The 16,205-nt window shown below is 45.3% G+C and overlaps 1 protein-coding gene across 1 annotated transcript in view; it reads right to left on the reverse strand.

Moving 5' to 3' along the window:
* The window catches only part of hfm1 (helicase for meiosis 1), a 116,193-nt gene that overhangs the window by 90,780 nt on the left and 9,208 nt on the right, over positions 1–16,205 (reverse strand). The window contains exons 4-6 of the mRNA XM_078219215.1: positions 9,483–9,530; positions 8,885–8,955; positions 3,730–3,862 (exon numbers count right to left, since the gene is read on the reverse strand). Coding sequence (XP_078075341.1) covers positions 3,730–3,862; positions 8,885–8,955; positions 9,483–9,530 — 252 coding nt within the window. The remainder of the gene's footprint in view (positions 1–3,729; positions 3,863–8,884; positions 8,956–9,482; positions 9,531–16,205) is intronic.

Below are 16,205 nucleotides of genomic sequence, written 5' to 3' on the forward strand. Positions count from 1 at the left end.
TTCTCTCAAAGAGAGTTTTAATAGTGGTTGGGTTTAATTATGCTGTTTTATTTACAATCCCTTGTATGTACAAATTACATGTGACATAAATGATTTCAGTATGAGTTTCAGCAATAAATAAGTTAACTGAACTTATAATCAATAATTGAAAATACAGTATCACACTTTATCTAATTTCTAAAATAGTAATAAAGTTTATTTATTAGTGTCACACAAGTAGGCTTACATTAACACTGCAATGAAGTTACTGTGAAAATCCCCTAGTTGCCACACTCTGGCGTCTGTTCGGTATACTGACGGAGAATTTAGCACGGCCAATGCGCCGAACCAGCACGTCTTTTGGACTGTGGGAGGAAAGCGGAGCAGCCGGAAGAAATCCATGCAGACAGGGAGAGAATGTGCAAATGCCACACAGACAGTGACCCCAATCTGGGACTCGAACCCGTGTCCCTGGCGCTGTGAGGCATAGAACAGTACAGCACAGAACAGGCCCTTCGGCCCACGATGTTGTGCCGAGCCTTATCTGAAACCAAGATCAAGCTATCCCACTCCCTATCATCCTGGTGTGCTCCATGTGCCTATCCAATAACCGCTTAAATGTTCCTAAAGTGTCTGACTCCACTATCACTGCAGGCAGTCCATTCCACACCCCAACCACTCTCTGCGTAAAGAACCTACCTCTGATATCCTTCCTGTATCTCCCATGAACCCTATAGTCATGCCCCCTTGTAATAGCTCCATCCACCCGAGGAAATAGTCTTTGAACGTTCACTCTATCTATCCCCTTCATCATTTTATAAACCTCTATTAAGTCTCCCCTCAGCCTCCTCCGCTCCAGAGAGAACAGCCCTAGCTCCCTCAACCTTTCCTCATAAGACCTACCCTCCAAACCAGGCAGCATCCTGGTAAATCTCCTCTGCACCCTTTCCAGCGCTTCCACATCCTTCTTATAGTGAGGTGACCAGAACTGCACACAATATTCCAAATGTGGTCTCACCAAGGTCCTGTACAGTTGCAGCATAACCCCATGGCTCTTAAACTCCAACCCCCTGTTAATAAAAGCTAACACACTATAGGCCTTCTTCACAGCTCTATCCACTTGAGTGGCAACCTTTAGAGATCTGTGGATATGGACCGCAAGATCCACAGTCTTCAGAACCCTACCTTTGGCCCTGTAATCCACATTTAAATTAGTCCTACCAAAATGAATCACCTCACATTTATCAGGGTTAAACTCCATTTGCCATTTTTCAGCCCAGCTTTGCATCCTATCTATGTCTCTTTGCAGCCTACAACAGCCCTCCACCTCATCCACTACTCCATCAATCTTGGTATCATCAGCAAATTTACTGATCCACCCTTCAGCCCCCTCCTCTAAGTCATTAATAAAAATCACAAAGAGCAGAGGACCAAGCACCGATCCCTGTGGCACTCCGCTAGCAACCTGCCTCCAGTCCGAAAATTTTCCATCCACCACCACCCTCTGTCTTCGATCAGATAGCCAGTTACCTATCCAATCGGCCAACTTTCCCTCTATCCCACACCTCCTTACTTTCATCATAAGCCGACCATGGGGGACCTTATCAAACGCCTTACTAAAATCCATGTATATGACATCAACTGCCCTACCTTCATCAACACACTTAGTTACCTCCTCAAAAAATTCAATCAAATTTGTGAGGCACGACTTGCCCTTCACGAATCCGTGCTGACTATCCCGGATTAATCCGCATCTTTCTAAATGGTCGTAAATCCCATCCCTAAGGACCTTTTCCATCAATTTACCAACCACCGAAGTAAGACTAACCGGTCTATAATTACCAGGGTCATTTCTATTCCCTTTCTTAAACAGAGGAACAACATTCGCCAGTCTCCAGTCCTCTGGCACCATCCCCGTGGACAGTGAGGACCCAAAGATCAAAGCCAAAGGCTCTGCAATCTCATCCCTTGCCTCCCAAAGTATCCTAGGATATATTTCATCAGGCCCAGGGGACTTATCGACCTGCAGTTTATTCAAAACTGCCAGTACATCCTCCCTCCGAACATCTATTTCCTCCAGCCTATTAGCCTGTAACACCTTCTCTTCCTCAAAAACATGGCCCCTCTCCTTGGTGAACACTGAAGAAAAGTATTCATTCATCACCTCGCCTATCTCTACTGACTCCATACACAAGTTCCCACTACTGTCCTTGACCGGCCCTAACCTCACCCTGGTCATTCTTTTATTCCTCACATAAGAGTAAAAAGCCTTGGGGTTTTCCTTGATCCGACCCACCAAGGACTTCTCATGTACCCTCCTAGCTCTCCTCAGCCCCTTTTTCAGCTCATTCCTTGCTAACTTGTAACCCTCAATCGAGCCATCTGAACCTTGTTTCCTCATCCCTACATAAGCTTCCCTCTTCCTTTTCACAAGACATTCCACCTCTTTCGTGAACCATGGTTCCCTCACTCGGCCATTTCCTCCCTGCCTGACAGGGACATACCTATCAAGGACACCCAGTATTTGTTCCTTGAAGAAATTCCACTTTTCATTAGTGCCTTTCCCTGACAGTTTCTGTTCCCATCTTATGCCCCCTAATTCTTGCCTAATCGCATCATAATTACCTCTCCCCCAATTGTAAACCTTGCCCTGCCGTATGGCCCTATCCCTCTCCATTGCAATAACAAAAGACACCGAATTGTGGTCACTATCTCCAAAGTGCTCTCCCACAACCAAATCTAACACTTGGCCCAGTTCATTTCCCAGTACCAAATCCAATGTGGCCTCACCTCTTGTCGGCCTATCCACATATTGTGTCAGGAAACCCTCCTGCACACACTGCACAAAAACTGCCCCATCCGAACTATTTGACCTACAAAGGTTCCAATCAATATTTGGAAAGTTAAAGACCCCCATGACAACTACCCTGTGACCCCCACACATATCCATAATCTGCTTAGCAATTTCTTCCTCCACATCTCTATTACTATTTGGGGGCCTATAGTAAACTCCTAACAACGTGACCGCTTCTTTCCTATTTCTAACTTTAGCCTATATTACCTCAGTGTGCAGATCCCCCTCGAAGTGCCTTTCCGCAGCCGTTAAAACTATCCTTGATTAACAATGCTACTCCTCCACCTCTTTTACCAGCTTCCCTACACTTACTGAAACATCTATACCCCGGAACGTCCAACAACCATTCCTGTCCTTGTTCTACCCACGTCTCCGTAATGGCCACAACATCGTAGTCCCAAGTACCAATCCACGTCCCAAGTTCATCTACCTTGTTCCGGATGCTCCTTGCATTGAAGTAGACACACTTCAACTCACCTTCCTGTCTACCGGTACCCACCCTTGACCTTGATACCTTCCCCAATAACTCACCACCCTCAACACTGACTTCTGGATTACAACTCCTTTTCCCACTCCCCTGACAAATTAGTTTAAACCCCCCTGAAGAGCCGTATCAAATTTCCCTCCCAGGATATTGGTGCCCCTCTGGTTCAGGTGCACCCCGTCCTGTTTGTACAGGTCCCACCTTCCCCAGAATGTGTTCCAATTATCCATGTATCTGAAACCCTCCCTCCTACACCATCCCTGCAACCACATGTTTAACTGCACTCTCTCCCTGTTCCTCAACTCGCTATCAGCAGTACTAATCTGCTGTGTGCCACAGTGCTGCCCCTATAAGAAAACAAAATGTTCATTCTTTGATAAAAAAGAATCAATAGTATTCTTATTAAACTTACTGTATACAATCTTTACAATAGACCATGGCTTTGGAACTTCCATCAGTAATTTGACTATGGCTAGTTCAAACATTACAGTCTTTCCGGAACCAGTTGGGGAACAAATCACAAAGTTCTTCTCTGTATAAAGTAGCTAAAAAGAATCCATAAACATTTCGATTTAATTGATAAAATGACTAATGTGAGAATCAATTTGACTTTCACAATATATTGCTCAACCTCAATATTTTGTATTCACATACAGATCTGGTAGCATACACCCACTGTCAGCACATTTCTTTCCTAACTAATCAAGTGGCTTGGTGCCCAGGAATCAAATTCCAATACATTGTTCCACAGGATGACAGGATATACAATGGGGCCCCACAATTTATTTTCCCTCATTCGATTTTGCAACTTATCTGTCTTCAGATTTCAACGCAATGAACAGTATTACAAGAGGAAAAACTGGAATGCCTTTGGAGAAATAACATTAAGGGTACAGGATAAATGAATAAGAGATCGCAGATGAAATAAAAAGAATCCCAAATGGATAAAATAACTTAAATTGAAATAAATGAAGAAAACTGCTCTCCACAAATCTTGCGAGGAGAAAGGGAATGGGTTCACTTGAATGAATATCCACCATTCAAGAGAGGAGGAAGGGATAAATGAGGAAACTACAGGTCAGTAAGTCTAACTTCAGGATGGGGAAACTATTGGAAACTATTCTGAGAAACAGAATTAATCTGCATTTGGATAGGCAGGGATTAATCGAAAACAGTTAGGGGAGGTCATATCTGACCAACTTGATTGAATTTTTTGAAGAGGTGACCAGGTGTGTAGATGTCGGGCAGAATATTCTAGCTGTTCACGCCAACAGGATTTTTTGGTCCCACTGCAATCAATGGAGATTTGGCTGAGCGCTAAATTTTCCATCCTTGCTTGCAGGGGCGGCAGGACATGAATGGCTGGAAAATTCTGGCCAACGGCAATCATTTGGCAGAGTCTATTTGGACTTCAGCAAGGCTTTTGATAGAGTCCCACAGGGGAGACTGATAGCGAAGGTAAGAGCCCATAGGATCCAAGGTAATTCAGTAAATTGGATCCAGAATTGGCTCAGTGGCAGGAAGCAGAGGGTGATAGTCGAGGGGTGTTTTTCTGACCAGAGCCAGTGAGGTCCCACAGGGATCAGAGAATCCCTACAGTGCAGAAGGAGCCATTTGGCCCATCGAGCCTGCACTGACAATAATCCCACCCAGCCCCTATACCTGTAACCCCACATATTTACCCTGCTAGTCAACTTAACCTACACATCTTGGGGCAATAAGGGGCAATTTAGCATGGCTAATCAATCTAACCCACACATCTTTGGACTGTGGGAGGAAACAAGAACACCCGGAGGAAACCCATGCAGATACGGGGAGAACGTGCAAACTCCACACAGTCACCCGAGGCCGGAATTGAAACTGGGTCTCTAGCGCTATGAGGCAGCAGTGCTAACCACTGTGCCAGAGCCCTTATATGAATGATTCAGACTTGAATAATTGATCAATAAGTTCACGGCTGCTACGAAAATTGGCAGGGTGATAAATAGTGAGCCTTAGATTACAGGAGGATATGGGCGGGCTGGTCAGATGGGCAAATGGAATTCAATCCGGATAAATGTGCGGTGGTGCATTTCGGCAGGACAAACAAGGCAAGGGAATACATGATGAACAGCAGGATCCTGGGAAGCAGTGAGGATATGTGCATGTATACCAGTCCTTTAAGGTAGTAGGGCCGATGGATAAAGTGATTAAGAAGGCATATGATATACTTTCCTTTATTAGCTGAGGCTTAGAGTTTATGGGAGGCTATGCTGGAACTCTATAAAATGTTGGTTAGACCACAACTAGAATATTGTGTGTAGTTCTGGAATCCACATTATAGGAGGGATGTGATGGCACTGGAAAGGGTGCAGAGGAGATTTATCAGAATGTTGCCTGGGCTGGAGAGTTTTCAATCTGAATAGAGATTGGATAGACTGAGTTTGTTTTCCTTGGAGCAGAGGAGACTGAGGGGAGACATGATTCTGATGTATAAAATTATGAAGGACATAGATCGACAGGAAGAAACTTTTCCCCTTGATGGAGGGATCAATGATTAGGGAGCATAGATTTAAGGTAAGGGTCAGGAGGTATAGAGGGGATGTGAGGAAAAATACTTTAATTCAAAGTGTGGTGGGAGTCTGGAACTCACTGCCTGAAAGGGTGGTGGATGCAGCGACCCTCATAACATTTAAGAAGTATTTAGATGTGCGCTTGAAATGCCAAGGCATACAAGGCTATGGGCCAAGTGCAGGAAAATGGGATTAGAATAGTTAGATGGTTTGTCTTTGACCAGCGCAGATGCAATGGGCTGAAGGGCCTTTTTATGTGATGTCTTATCTTTACAACTAATATAGAAAGATTCAGAAACATGTTTTAAAAATGGGCTTTCTTAGCAAAAGTTCAGATTGCTGGAAACAGATGAAATGTTGGTACAATCTATTCCCGTCATTCTCCTTATCATAGGGTCATACAGCATTGAATATCACCAATCAGCCCACTGTGCCTGCACAAACACTTAGAAAGAGCTATCCAATTAATTCCACTCCCTTGCTTTTTTCCCATAGTCCTGCAAATTCTTATTTTTCTTCTCTTTCTCATTCTCTTCCAAGTTCCTCACTCAGCTTGTTATTATTGCATGTCAAAACCTGAGGAAGAGCCTGAGGTTGACAGTGATAGTTTTGGAGAGTTTGGCTGGACTGTTAAAGAAACACCCACCAAGCCTCAATAAGCAATTTAAACAATAGATCCTTTAGAATGCCTATTATGTACCCAACAGTAACTTGTTTATCATTGTGGTTGCTCTGAGCTGGAGCTTTGGGTTTTTAACTGGGATCATAAACCCACAGGATAGCACTCATCTCCTGATAGTCACCTGTTCATTCTCTTTCTTCAAATAGTAGAGGTATTGTGGACTGGTACATAATAAAAATGTAATAATTGTCCTCTGGGCATTAATATACAAACTTACATTTGTGAACTATCTGAAAATTCAGGGAATGATATGCCTTCCACTTCATATATGCAGCTGGGTTGATGTGTGAAACTCTGATCATCGCCAAGATTCCATCTACAACATGCACTACAGAAAGGTTACAGGTGCCAAACAATGTCTCAGCTATAATGCTGAAGACCTATTTTTCAGAACAAGCTGTGCCACTAGCCAAGCTGCTTCAGCACAACTACAAACCTGGTACCTAACCGACAACGTGGAAAATGGTCACAAAAATGAAGACAACTGCAACCTGGCCAATTACCATTCCATTAACCTACTCTCAATTATCAGCGAAGTGCTGGAAACAGTCAACATCAGTTTTATCAAACAATATCAGATTTTTGGTGAAAGGTCACAAACCTGAAACATTAACGCGATTTTTCTCTCTAATGTTGCCCCCGAACCCGCTGAGTATTTCCAGCCTTTTCTGTTTTTGTATTAACATCTTGGGTTCGCCATTGAATAGAAACTCAATTGGACCAGTCACATAACTGCTGTGACTACCACAGGAGCTGTGGCAAGTGGTCTGACTCCCCAAAGCCATTTCAATGCCTACAAGGCACAAGTCAGGAGTGTGATGGAACTCTCTACATTTCGCTGGATGGCTACAGCTGCAACAAAACTCAAACATAACACTATCCAGGTCAAAACATTCAGTCTGATTGATTATCCATTTATCACTTTTAACATCCACCATTGGTGTACCGTGGCTTGGTGGGCTTTCTTAGTAAAACCGAATTTTGGTAGGCCACCAAGCCATCTTCGATGACACATCTCAAACTTGCAACTTCTGCCATCTAGCAGGACAAGGACAGCTGCTAGACGAAAATATCATCACTTCCAAGCTCCCCTCCAAGTCACACACCATCCTGTCTTGGACATGAATCGCTGAACCTTCATCGTAGCGGAGTCAAAATCCTGAAACTTCCTTCCTAACAGCACTGTAGCAATACCGAGGGATTCTACAAGATTCATCACACGGACTGCATGAGTTCAGCTCACCACTACCTTCTCAAGGTCAACAAGGCCTTGATAATAAATACTATCCTTGTCAGCGATGCTTTTGACCAGAGAATGAACTAATAAGCAAACTGTCCCAAGGACTTAATTCCTACAATACGTTCCCTTTCCTACATCGGTATGCATAATCTGATGTTCACAATCCTGTTATTTTTGCTTCTACTGCATTACTTGCTACATCCTTGCTAACATTTCTTTGCATTAGTAGTGTCTTTGGCATCTTAAATAACAAACTACTTTGTTTCATGCCCATGGATGTCTTGTGTGGCTGCACCTTGACTCTATCTGGGATTTCCTGTCATGTTTATTATCTCCTTGTCTGGGAATCATAGAATCCCTACAGTGCAGAAGGAGGCCATTTGGCCCATCGAGTCTGCACCGACCACAATCCCACACAGGCCCTATCCCTGTAACCCCACATATTTACCCTGCTAATCCCCCTGGCACTAGAGTCAATTTATCACAGCCAATCCGCCTATCCTGCACATCTTTGGAGTGAGAGAGGAAACCGGAGCACCCGGAGGAAACCCACACAGACATGGGCAGAACGTTCAAACTCCACACAGTCACCTGGGTCCCTGGCGTTGTGAGACAGCAGTGCTAACTACTGTGCCACCATCTCAGTTATTCAAACTCATCCATATCTGTGGTAATCAGTGCCTCCAATACTTAGATTGTAAAAATTGTCTGTTTGAAATTGCTGTGATCCATTTTTCACAAACACTGCATACTCCACAGCTAGATTAACAAGCTTTGCAACATTTATACCAGTTAAGTGATTTGTTAGCTGCTTGAGAAGTGTTAAAAAATAATCTGTCAGAGTGTTGTTATTGATGGCTTTTTTCATCCCCATTAATGAAATTGCTTTCTTGGGAATCTCATATTTCTAAGTTATGTGTTTTTGCATCATTGTTAGTAAGTTGTTACATTTTGAAAAGTATGCCATCCAACACTCAATTAGCTATTAGTATTACACTTTATTTTTTGCTTCTCCCACACAGTCATAATTTTTCTAACAAGCCTTTAATTTGAAGAAAGGCAGTATTATTAGGCTATTAATTACAGTACATACATCATCTAATGCTTTGGATTGTATGTAGTTGAAGTAAGGAAATTCTTTGAAAACATTTCTAAATTGTATAGCTTTGTACAAGCTTGTTAAGGATAAATTCGAAAGCATTTCAATTACAGTATTTAGCAACTAGAAATCCATTAAAAGTTGAATAATTGAATAGAGAGTTTAACTGTGCACTTTCTGTTCTATCTCAACGTAGTCAGTTTTCAGTAGCAAATAAAATAATGTTATAGCATGTGCAGCTCTTGCCATCTAGTGGTAATACTTTCTGCAAGAAACTGGAAAGCTTGTATTGTCCTTTACCTTGTATTGTTCTGTCAGTTTATGATCTTTTAATGCATTTTTGGAATAGTCAACTCATGTGTCTTTCATCCTATTACAATAATGCAATTACAATGATTATATAATGCTTGGCTTCATACAGATGTTAAACATGTATTCCTTCAAAATACTGTTCCCAAACTAAACAAAATCAATTCTAAGCTTACAGTATTTCGGCTTCATCCAGAGTTAAATCGTCTAGTTTCCACAAATTAATTATTTCTTTTGGTTTATTAACAGTAAAAAATGTAGCCCACAGAGGTTGAAAGGATACGAATTTCAGTAACTGCCCTCAAAGTTCCTGAACTCCTGCCAGTTGCATCTACAAGAAAGAAGAAAATTAAAAATGTATGAAACAACACCTTGTATTTTGATCATGCTTTTAATGTAGTAAATGTCTCAGGGTGCTTTGAAAGGATGATCAATCAAAACATTTGACATTGAGGCCGCGATTCTCCCATCGCGACCCCCAACTTTTCTGTCGGGTCGCAGTGGGAGATGTGCGTCGCCGGCCTTGAACAGGATTTGTGCATGCGTCGGGAACGCGCGCGCATCTCCCAGAGCTGGCGAACAGTTGCCGGTCAGACCACGATGGTAACTGGTGGGAAGGCAGGTAAGTAATTTAAATCTTTTTAAAATATGTTTTAAATATGTTTATTAGTTCATTATTGGGACCTTTCAGGTCCCGATAGCATCTCCCACCCACCAGGAGTGCTTCATTCCGGCAGGGTTCAGACTAGCTCCCCACCTTCGGGGAACTAGCGGGAGACCCCGCCGGAATGAAGCGGGGGGCAATCGGGGCCCCCCAGGGGGTTGGGCGGCAGGGGGATGGTGCCCCCTGGGCATGGGCACCCTGGCAGTGCCAGCCTGTGCCCCCGGCACTGCCCAACGGGCAAAGTGCCCGCGTCCAGGGGCACTTTACTACTGCCCATCGGGCAGTGCTAAGGGGGTGGGGTCCATTGTGGGTGGGGCCCAGGGACGATCAGTAGGGGTGGGGGGTCCCGCTGCCACTCTGCAGACAGGATTGGTTTGGATGGAGGGAGGGCAGAGATTGGGGCGGGCTGTGGGAGTGGGGGGATGCGGTCTGCCGGGGCGGGGAGGACCTGCCTCCCGGGGTAGAGCTAGCGCAGGGGGGGGTCTGCCGGGTGAGGGGGCTGTGGGGATCGCCACTGCTGGGGGGAGGTGGGCTGTGCATTGGGGTGCTCCGGGACAGGGGCTGGGGGAAGGGTCAGAGCTGGCCTGGGAATTGTTGTGGGGGCCGCGATCGGGCCTTGGGGGAGGCTAGAGAGGCAGCACTGCGGGAGTCCCAGGCTGGCCAGCAATCGAGCTGACCAGCAAACGGGGAGTCTGACAGATCAGGACCACTGCACATTCGCAGAGTTCCGGAGCTGTCAGACTCCAGCGCAAGTAGGCCTCCCTGGGTTTTTAATGAGATTCACGACTAGGACCTCTGCAGTGCACAGAGTGCGGAGATTCAGGTGAGAAGCTGAACTGTCAGAACAGTCGGGGTCCAGAACAGCTTTCCCACCAATTCATTGCTTTTGGGAGAATCGCCCCCTGAGTTACATTGGGCAGATGACAAAGGTTTGGTCAATGAAATATGTTTTAAGGAGAAAAGAGAGGTAGATAAATTTTAGAGGGAATTCTGGAGCTTTCTGGCTTTGGCAGAGTTTTGAATAACCTCGGGGGCGATTCTTCCATCCTCCTATGCCAATTTTCTCGTGCAGCGGCCTGGGAGATTCCAGCAGCGCCCGATGCTCAGGATCCGTGTTGGGCATCCCGATACGCTAGCGTCTCTCAGTACTGGATTTCCGGTGCTTCAACTCCATGCCGGAAATCGGTGGAGAGGTGCATAAATTATGACAATTAATATTACCATTTTTTAAAAATCCTATTAGAGGGCCTGGGACTGAAGTTTTTGGGTCCGCTAGCCTCTCCCACTCCACTAGGAGTATTTCACTCGAGCGGGATTTACAGTAGCTCCCCACTTTTGGGGAACTAGCGGCCCGACCCCGCTGGAGTGAAGGGGAGGCAATCAGGGTCCCCAGAGGGTTGGGCGCAGGGGACGGGGTGCCCCCTGGGCATTGGCACCCTGGCAGTGCCAGCCTGGGCCCCTTAGGGCTGGGCCCAGGAATGGTTGGGGGGGCCAATGTTCGGGCTGTCGGGGGGGCAGAGAGCTGGTGTTGCGGGGCTCACAGGACTGGCCAGCGACCAAGCATGCGCCGATCTCGGCAGTGACAGATCGGCGCATGCACAATGGCCCGTTCAGTGCACTGATTTCAGCCTCTCTAGCGGGAATAGGCACCACCCCCTAAAATATAATGATATTCATGCTGGTGGCCTCTGCAGTGCACAGAGTGTGGGAGATTCTTCTCTGAACTCCCACTGAAAAAAACCCAGTGTGAATTACTCCAGTTTTCCCGTGAATTCAACACTTAGAATCTTTTTGGGAGAATTCTGGCCGTCAATGTTGCGAAGAGTAAAACTTGGAGAACAACGGAAGTGCATTAGAGTAGTCAAGTATATACGTAACAAAGGCATGAATGAGGGTTTCAGCAACAGAGAAACTGAATTACAGGCAGAGTCAGACAATGGAAATAGGCGATCTTAGTGATAATGTGGATATGTGGTTGGAAGTTCATGGGGTCAAATATAAAACCAACGTTGTGAATATCTGGGTGAGTCTCAGACAGCGGCCAGTAAGGAGGATGGAGTCAGTACCAAGGAAACGAGGTTTGCGATGGGGACCAAGACAATGGCTCTGTCTTCCCAATATTTATTTGGAGGAGATTTCATTCATCCAGAACTCACTGTTGGACAGGCTTTTATGATAATCTAAAGACAGTGGAGGGATCAAAAGAGGTGGTGGTGAAGTGGAGCTTGACATCATCAGCGTACATGTGGAAACTATTTTCAAATCATCACTGAGGAGCAGTATGTAGCTGGGAAATAGGAGGGCGCCAAGGATAGATCTGTGAGGCACACCAACGATAACTGCAGAAATAGGAATAGAGGCCACTGCAGGTGATTTTCTGGCTGTGACTAGATAGGCAAGAATTGACAAGGCAAGTGCGGTCGCATCCAGAGGATGACTGTGGAGAGGCTCTGGAGGTGACTTCTGAGGTCAACTATGCCAAAAGCAGAAGATAAAAATAGCTTGCTTTAAATAATGTCTTCCACAACTACTGGATGCCCACAAAGCATTTTATAGCCAACGACGTACTTCTGAAGTGCAATCACTATTGTAATACGGGAAATGCGGCAGCCCATTTTCACACACAAAGCTCCCAGATATAGCAGTGTAATAAGGATGAGATAAGGTGTGTTTTTATGATGCTGATACTGGGGATAAATCTCCTGCTTTTCTTTGAAATAGTGCCACGGGATCTTTTATGAACACATGAGAGGGCAAATGGGACTTCAGCAGTGCTGCACTCCCTCAGTCTTGATTTTGGTACTCAAGTCCTGGACTGGGACTTAACCCCAGAACCTACTAGCTGAACCAGTGGTGGGTCAAGAAGGGCAACAAAGGATCATTTATCTTTGTCACATTCAACTCGAATGTCACTTGTAACATTAGTCAGAGCTGTACTATGGTGTGCAATCAAGAAACACAGAGATCTGAGCATGCGCAATTGCACCCTCTGCTGCTATCTGCCAGCTTTCAGTGAGTTTAGGCCCTGTCACCTTCCCCTGCTGGCAGACAGCACATTTGGCTTCATTTTTTGACAGAGTTAGGTAAGATTTGATTTTTAAGTCGCCCAAAAAAAGCGTGAATTTCTCCCGTTTTCATGCTCGTTTGGCACTTAGAATTTTTTTGGTAACATTGTCCCCCCACCCCCACCCCCCAGTGTCTGTCGGGATAGGCTCTGACTCCCCATGATCCTGAATTAGGAGTAAGAAGTTAGTGAAAGTGAAGTAAATAGCAAGGGAGTAGGGAAATCCAAATCCAATCGCGGGCCGAAGGGCCTGTACTGTTTTATGTTCTATATGTTCTATGTTCAATGGTACCCTGGTCCTGACAAAACACCTAGAACATAGCCTTGTCATAACAACACTTTGATCCATCAGTGAAAGGACAAGTCCTCATGGCAACAACCTCGCTCCAAGCACGGGCACCTGATTGACTACATCATCGTCTGAACGAGGGACCGCAAGAACATTGGTATCACCTGCACCATATCAGGAACTGACAAATCATCTAATCTGCTCTGTAATCAACATCAATGTAGCCACAAAGCATTGATGGCACCAGAAACAATGCCGCAGTAGAATTAAAGCTGAGGCATTCAAATATCCTGATAACAGAGGCCTATTCAGCCAGTGCCTCCTGCCAACCTGATGACTCTCAGTGATGTCCTTACTATACTCCTTATACACCTATGACTGTGTGGCCAAATTCCCCTCCAATTCGATTTTCAAATCTGCTGATAACACCACCATAGTGGGTCGGATCTCAAACAATGATGAGACAGAGTACAGGAAAGAGATAGAGAATCTGGTGCGACGACAATAATCTCTCCCTCAATGTCAGTAAAATGAAAGAGATAGTCATTGACTTCAGGAAGTGTAGTGGAGGATATGCCATTGTCTACATCAATGAGGATGAAGTGGAAATGGTTGAGAGCTTCAAGTTTCTAGGTGTCCAGATCACCAACAAACTGTTCTGGTCCCTCCACGTCGGTGCTATAGTTAAAAAAGCTCACCAACGCCTCTACTTCCTCAGGAGGCTAAGGAAATTCGGCATGACCGCTACGACTCTTACCCACTTCTCCAGGTGGACCATAGAAAGCATCTTTTCTGGATGTATCACAGCTTGGTGTGGCTCTTGCTCTGACCAAGACCGTAAGAAACAACAGAGGTCGTCAATAAAGCCCAGCCCATCACTCAAACCAGCCTCCCCTCAATTGACTCTGTCTACACTACCTGCTGCCTCGGAAAAGCAGCCAGCATAATCAAGGACCCCACGCACCCCAGACGTAGTCTCTTCCATGTTTGTCCCTCGGGAAAAATATATAAAAGTCTGAGGTCACATACCAACCAACTCAAGAACAGCTTCTTCCCTGCTGCCATCAGACTTTTGAATGGACCTATCTTATATTAATTTGATCTTTCTCGACACCCTAGCTATGACTATAACATTCTGCACCCTCTCTTTTCCTTCTCTCCTATGTCCTCTATGAATGCTATGCTCTGTCTGTATAGCATGCAAGAAACAATACTTTTCACTGTATACCAATACATGTAGCAATAATAAATCAAATCAAAATCTCACCCTCAGCTTGCTCTCTGCTAGAGTGGAGATAAATTATGAACAAATGAGAATCAGTTCAACCTCTGCCACCTGCAGGCCAGATCCAAGGTCTGCCATCCTTTGCCATTGATTATAGCAAGAGTTTTAACAACACCAGGTTAAAGTCCAACAGGTTTATTTGGTAGCAAATGCCATTAGCTTTCGGAGCGCTGCCCCTTCGTCAGATGGAGTGGATATCTGCTCTCAAACAGGGCATACAGAGACACAAAATCAAGTTACAGAATACTGATTAGAATGCGAATCTCTACAGCCAACCAGGTCTTAAAGATACAGACAATGTGAGTGGAGGGAGCATTAAGCACAGGTTAAAGAGATGTGTATTGTCTCCAGACAGGACAGCCAGTGAGATTCTGCAAGTCCAGGAGGCAAGCTGTGGGGGTTACTGATAGTGTGCCATAAACCCAAGATCCCGGTTTAGGCCGTCCTCATGTGTGCGGAACGTGGCTATCAGTTTCTGCTCAGCGACTCTGCGCTGTCGTGTGTCGTGAAGGCCGCCTTGGAGAACGCTTACCCGAAGATCAGAGGCTGAATGCCCGTGACTGCTGAAGTGCTCCCCCACAGGAAGAGAACAGTCTTGCCTGGTGATTGTCGAGCGGTGTTCATTCATCCGTTGTCGTAGCGTCTGCATGGTTTCCCCAATGTACCATACCTCGGGACATCCTTTCAATCAGTATTCTGTAACTTGATTTTGTGTCTCTGTATGCAGAGCAGATATCCACTCCATCTGACGAAGGGGCAGCGCTCTGAAAGCTAATGGCATTTGCTACCAAATAAACCTGTTGGGCTTTAACCTGGTGTTGTTAAAACTCTTACTGTGTTTACCCCAGTCCAACGCCGGCATCTCCATATCATTGATTATAGCATGCAGACAATGCTTGGTCTGCGCACACTTGGAGGCTGAGCTCCAAGCCATCATCAACATCTTCACCGAAGCACGTGAGAGCATTAGCCTTATACTAAACATCTATAAGACAAAGATCCTCTACCACCCTGCCACAAAGCACTGCCCCTCATTATTAAAATCCATGATGAGGCCTTGGACAACCTGGACCACTTTCCATACCTTGGGAAGTGCAAGGGCAGACATTGACAACAAGGTTCAACAATGCATTCAGTGTGCCAGCACAGCCTTCCATTGTTGAAGGAATAATGTGTTTGAAGACCAGAACATCAGACCCAGCACCAAGCTCACAATCCATAGAGCAGTAGTGATAGCCAGCTTTCTATATGGCACAGAAATGTGGACTATGTATAGCAGGCACCTCAAAACCCTGAAAAGTATTACCAATGCAGCCTCCGTAAAATCCTGCAAAACCATCAGTGATCTCTTTCAAGTCAACATCATAGGCAACAAAGCATTGGCCACTTTCGATCAGCTCCGCTGGGCGGGACACATCATTTGAATGCCTGACATTAGAGTCCCGAAACAAGCACTCTACTCAGAGCTTCGACATGGCAAGTGAGCCCAGCGGACAGAGAAAATGCTTCAAGGACACCCTCAAAGCATCCATCTCCACCTGGGACTCCCTGCCCAAATCTGCCTGAAGTGGAGGAAAAACATCTGGAAAGGAGCTCAATACCTCAGGTTTCGTAGCTGAGAGCAAGCTGAAGCCAAGCGTCAACAGCAAAAGGAGCGCATGGCAACCTGGGCACACCACCCACCTGCTCCTCTAACAATTGTCT

This window comes from Mustelus asterias, chromosome 8 (genome assembly GCF_964213995.1).
Source record: "Mustelus asterias chromosome 8, sMusAst1.hap1.1, whole genome shotgun sequence".
Classification (NCBI taxonomy): Eukaryota; Metazoa; Chordata; class Chondrichthyes; order Carcharhiniformes; family Triakidae; genus Mustelus; species Mustelus asterias.